Raw genomic sequence first — 6,038 nt, forward strand, 5'->3', positions numbered from 1 at the left:
TAATGCCTAAGATATGACTTTTCTGTGTTAAACATATGTCCTCGTTTAAAATAAACAAGAAAATTGAATTAAAAATTTTGTTCATTATGCTGTTAACGTGCTTGGCCCATATTTTTACAGCACTGCATCTAATGCCAGATGATGCTTTATATTACAAACTCCGTGCAGATGTCCGGGGCCATTTGGGTTTGATTGAAGAAGCTATCGCTGATTACAAAACAGCAATAGACATCCAAGAAGCTGGATAAAACAGATGATTACTTTTACCAGGAAAAGTAAGCAATTATCTCACAAAATTAAGATTAGGATGAAATCTCTTTGATAAAAATAGAAATGAACAGAACTTCAAAATGTGAGTTCTTGCAAATAGTACGTGTCTCACTACTGGTAACATTTCATGACAAATGAATTTAAGCATCATTCATCATAGCAGATTCTCTAATGCTATTACAACAGCGTTAATTAATATCTTGGTTATAATGTATATCTCTGGAATATTTGCTCAAAATTGTTTAGGTATAACATGTTATTATATTTTCTGTCACTCTGAAACATATTGGAAGGATTTTATTAAAATGTTTTTTGGATTGAAATTCTTTTTGCTGACGTAACGTAGAAGATATGACTATGTAAAAAAGACATAACTGATGTTTCAGTATTAATGGAAAAATGGACTGTAAGTTCTATTCTTCATTAGTTTTTATATTTTTCAACATACTTGATGCTGCTTTTTCACAGTTGAAAAGCAGATCACTTCATGTACTACATTTGTTGAAGAATAAATATTTTGATTTAAAAAGTCAATCATTTTGTTGCGACCTCTGTTTCATCAATATGCACTAGATATAATTTTAACTCTTATTCTGGTCATGCCACATCCCATTTAGTGATTTCATGTAATGTCAATGTAAGTTCCATTGTAGAACCAACTATTGATAACCTTTTCTTTCCTAAAGAAGGGTCCCGACCCGAAACGTCAGCTTTTCTGTTCCTCTGATGCTGCCTGGCCTGCTGTGTTCCTCCAGCTCCACACTTTGTTATCTCTGTTCTTCCTATCTTATTGATAACCTCGATTAGTTCATTTTCAGTTTGGTTCGGAAATTTGCTTTTATGCCTGGTGGACAAATTGTTGTATTGCCTAGGGGTGGGAGGAGGAGGAAAGAGGCAGTGTCATACTGTTAGGATAAAGATATGGTCACTTAGAACTCAGATGAAGAGAAATATCTTCACTCAATATGTTGAGAGACTTTTGAATTATTCACTGGGACAACTATGGAGGTTCAGTTGCTGAGTACATGCAAGAACTCTGTGGGTAGCTTTTACAGGACAGGGGATATTTTTAGATGTGAGAATCAAGGGATGTGGTGACGTTACAGGAATATACAGTTGAGATAGAAGATCAGACATGATCTTAATAAATATCATGGGTGTGAATGCCTATTCCTACGCATATTTCATGTGATCTTATGTTTTTATTAACCATGGGATGAAAAGTTGGCCTCACTTGACCTCCAGTAGGATGCCAAAGAAATGATCAAAAGCTTATTTTAAGTGTTCTGGCATAAACGTCACTTACAAGATGACCGCCAAATGCAGAAAGACCGTTATGAAAACCCTACCATTCTTATCTTGATGAGAGTTCCCAAACCCCACAAACATCTCCAGTACAGCAAAATACCAACTATTAGTAAATTAAAAGTAAATAAATTCTTCTGTTTTTCTCATGCAAACATGACATTTGGACTGGAGATGGTGGAATTTAGACAGAACCTATCAGGTCAAAATGCCTGTGCTGCCTGTCAGATGTAGGATTGGAATGCATTTTCCTTTACAGCTTTAGTCTCCTGTAATTTCATAGTTAGACTTCCTAATCAAATTAGTTTCTTTGATAAGAATTGAAAGGTCAATATCTAAATTATCAAATGCTTGAACAAAACAAACCTTGTGGAAAATATTAAAGTAAGCAAATTCAAACATAACATAGCAAGACAATAATCTTTTAGGACCACAAATTGAACATGTTCTCTGTAAAACAATTTGTCTAGATATACAACATGCTAAGTTTTAAAGTAAAAGACAAAATCTCCAGCAATTCAAGTTTGTCAATAGACAATCTTATTTGATTAATTGTAGTGAATTAATGAAGAATTCACTGAGACGTTTAAATGTAAAACTGCATTCATTCTACATGTTGCAATTGTATGTGTCCGCAATGACTGCATGAGGAAATTTCAATTGATGTGTCAGAAATAACCAAAAAGGTAACCAGTAAAAAGGACAGAAATGTATTTAATTGTAGTTATATCAGGTCTTTGCATCTTTGATACTTGACAACTGGATTAAGTTAAACACAAATTGGATGAATGGGAGTGCATTTTGCCCATCAACCACTGGTACATTGCAGTAGTGAAAATCTGCCAGAGTCCTTAAACCGATCTTTGTTTCCTTAATTAAACATTTATTATGCTTGAGCAGGATTATTCACACTGTGCCCGGTAGAATAGGTAAAATAGTTGTGATCTGATTTGTGTAACATTATGAAGATGATGAGGAGCTGGGTTTTCACAATTAATTAGCAACTCAACAGTCGAGATAGGAGAGATTAAAGTGCTAATGCTGTTTCATGGCATTTTCATTGGATACTAGTACAGGACTGCAATAATGAGTCCCCATCAAACTGCTGCATTTCTGGACAGAACGTACAGCAGGATATTGTCCAAATTTACTGCTCTTGATTGATGGGTTATTTCCTTACAATGTATCAAAGTTATATGTCCCAAGTAATTCATTTTAGAAAAGAAGTAAATAATTTATTTTTTCCAATTGCAAATACAAGTATGGTCTGAGATTGGCAATAAGCTGCTGTGCGCCTATTGGAATTCAATGTGAAGACAAGAAATACCCTTTTTGAAACAAATATTCATGAAAAAAAAATGATTCTGTATTGAGACACTGATTATGTATTAATTGCAGGTTTCTGTCGTATGATTCATAACCAAGTGCTGTGAATTATGAGTCACTGATGTAATACTTAAATACTAAAGATTTGCATATCAATAACATCAATTTTATGTTAACTCTGCCATTTCTTTACTGATGTCATATCTTTTAGAACATTATGGATTTAGCAGAAAATTACTGTATTAACTGGGGAAGAGTATTTTGCTGCATTATTCCTGGTATTACAAAAGAATAAGTAAGAAAAAGGCACATCTCAGAATAGTCAGATTTTATTAATTATGACATTTATTCTAGAAAATAATGTCAGATGATAATGGAATTTTGGAATGCTCAAGTGTGGACTTGTATGGATGAATTATATGACTTTCAGGATGGAAGATAATAAACCTTCAGATACACCTTCAGCTTTCTTGTTGAACCAGTTTTTATGTTACAGTACTCAGGTGCTACAGAACAGTGTGCTTGTACGCCTTTAATCCTGTCCTCGTTTCTGAATGCTAAGCCATGGACTTCTATTGGATTGGTTGAATTTATGGACAAAATATAACAGTGGCTTGCCATTGCCTTCTGCAGTATGGCTAACCAGGAAACTCTCCCACTTTTACCACCTGCAGTCAGGAAAATTGGAAGAATTTGGAGTCTGACAATCAACCTGTTTGGCCACATTAAAAATGCATCTTGCACAACCAACAAATATTGACGAGCAAATCAAACCCAGAGCTTCCAGCTCAGAGGAGGGGCATGCTAACACTCTGACAGAAGACCTCTCACAACAGAAGAGTAAGAAATGCATATTACTGTTGTTTTGAAGGATTGATTGTGACATACTGAAATAAAGCATGATTTTTATTAACACAACAAAAGTTGCTGGAAAAGCCCAGCAGGTCTGGCAGCACCTGTGAAGGAAAAAACAGAGTTAATGTTTCGGGTCCGGTGACCCTTCCTCAGAACTGGGTTTCCAGCAACTTTGGTTTTGTTCCTGATTTACAGCATCCGCAGTTCTTTTATTTTTTGATAAGATTTTTATTAAATTTGATTTTCCTTATCATACAACTAAACATAATGAAGCTTTTAAAAAATTGACATACGTTTGTTCTCACATAATGGAAATGTTCACTCTGATTAGACGATCCAAGGAAGTAGTGAAATGTAATCACTGATCAATATAATTTAAACCTGCCAGACACAGTGGGTCAGGACTTTATTTGTTTTTGTTGAACCAGATGTTAAATGATTTTTAAATTACTACTAATTACCTATTTGAAATTGATATGACAATTTGATTTTCTTGGTAATAGCCTAAAGTCTCGTCAATTTGACTCACTTCAAATTTTGGCCCATATTAAGATTCAAGCTCTCTCCCAACATGTATGAGGTGTAAAGGCATAAACATTCCCTCTGGTCTAAAATTAGCTCTGTCATGTGTCATGTAAATGGGTTAATATGTCACAGGCTTAAAAATCACCCTTTGCCTGGCTATACTGCACTAGATATTTTGTAGGATTACAGCTATACTCTGTGTGATCCACATCATAATACAGAAAATACTAATTTATGAGGTAACTGAATGCAGTCTAAAACTTTATATGTATGTGTACAAGAAAAAATATTGGATAACAAATAAACAATGGTATATTTGACAGGTTTCATTCCTGGAACATAAATACACAGTGACACAGTGAAGGAAAGAGACAGGTAAAGCAGCTGCTATGAAAAATGGAAAGAAATACTGAATGAGATAGTAGGAACTGCCGATGCTGGAGAATCTGAGATAACAAGGTGTACAGCTGGATGAACACAGCAGGCCAAGCAGCATCAGAGGAGCAGGAAAGCTGACGTTTCGGGATTGAACCCACCCTCACTATAAATTGGGCATTATAATGAGTCTACAGCACAGGAACAGGCCATTTAGCCCAACTCGTGTTTGCAAGCCCCTCCCCATCCTCCAAAAACAACACTATCAGTCTACCCTTTTATTTCTCTCCCATCCATGAGTTTATCTAACTTTCCCTGAAATGTTTCAATACTATCACTGTCCTTCTCACTGCCCTCAGAGTAAACACGTTGCTCTGGTATTCACCACCAAATTTACAAATATTTAAATTTGGAGCAACAGCAGGCCACTCAGCCCTACCAGCCTGCTTGCCCTTTCAATAAGATCATGGCTGATCTGGTTACTTCACATCCCCCTCCACCTCGATGACCTTTTAGTGTTGGTTTTCGATAATCTTTTCAACTCTACCATAAAAGTATTCAAAGCCCCTGCTTCTCCCACCTTTTGAGGAAGAGAGTTCCAAAATCTACCAAATCTGTACGAGATCAAACTTCTCCTCATCTTGGTCTTCAATGGATGACCATCTTATCTTTAAGCAGTGACCCCCAGATTCTCTCTTAATCAGATTAACCAAGATTTAACTGAATGACAGATTAGCCTTATGCATCATCATATACAATGGAGCAAAACATCCCTCCCTTTGTCTCATAAAACCACTGGAAACCAAATAAAAGACAGATTCAGCGAATAAACTGTTAATAGAATCTTTCATTTTGTTTCCAGTTGACATGTTCTCTAAATGGTAGACACCATGACATCCCCACCATTACCATCTATTCATTGTCGAATATCTTACTGAGGGCAAGTGTTTATCTTCATTTTCCTTCCACTTAAAAGAAGAAGTTGGATCATTCCATCATTAATTCACCCACTACCTTCAACTGAGGAACAGTTTACATAATCACCAGACATGAGATCATCAGTGGGAGCAACAAGACGCAATCCAATCCTCCAAACAGCTCAAAAAATGTTCTTGTACAATTAAATGGCAAAAATATGTGGGGCTGAAATATGCACAGAAAATGGAAAAGAAGACTCGTGTTAGTCTTGGACACAGTAACTTATAGACGTACTGTTTGATACCATGACAACAAATTGACATTTGCTGCTGAGTGTAACTTTACAAAGCCACATGAAAGCAGCCACAATCCTACCACAACCATGTTTCTGAACCAAAAAAAAGACAATCTTCTTTAGCAACTGTTCCATGTGTGTCTGTGTGTGTGTGTCTACGTGTGTGTGT

At 35.8% G+C, this 6,038-nt stretch overlaps 1 protein-coding gene across 1 annotated transcript in view; it reads left to right on the forward strand.

Annotated features, from left to right (window-relative positions):
• The window catches only part of ttc6 (tetratricopeptide repeat domain 6), a 183,228-nt gene extending 182,742 nt beyond the window's left edge, over positions 1–486 (forward strand). The window contains exon 32 of the mRNA XM_048600425.1: positions 121–486. Coding sequence (XP_048456382.1) covers positions 121–248 — 128 coding nt within the window. The 3' untranslated portion in view covers positions 249–486. The remainder of the gene's footprint in view (positions 1–120) is intronic.
• Positions 487–6,038: the final 5,552 nt, after the last annotated feature.

Source organism: Rhincodon typus, chromosome 8 (genome assembly GCF_021869965.1).
Source record: "Rhincodon typus isolate 14 chromosome 8, sRhiTyp1.1, whole genome shotgun sequence".
NCBI classification, from domain to species: domain Eukaryota; kingdom Metazoa; phylum Chordata; class Chondrichthyes; order Orectolobiformes; family Rhincodontidae; genus Rhincodon; species Rhincodon typus.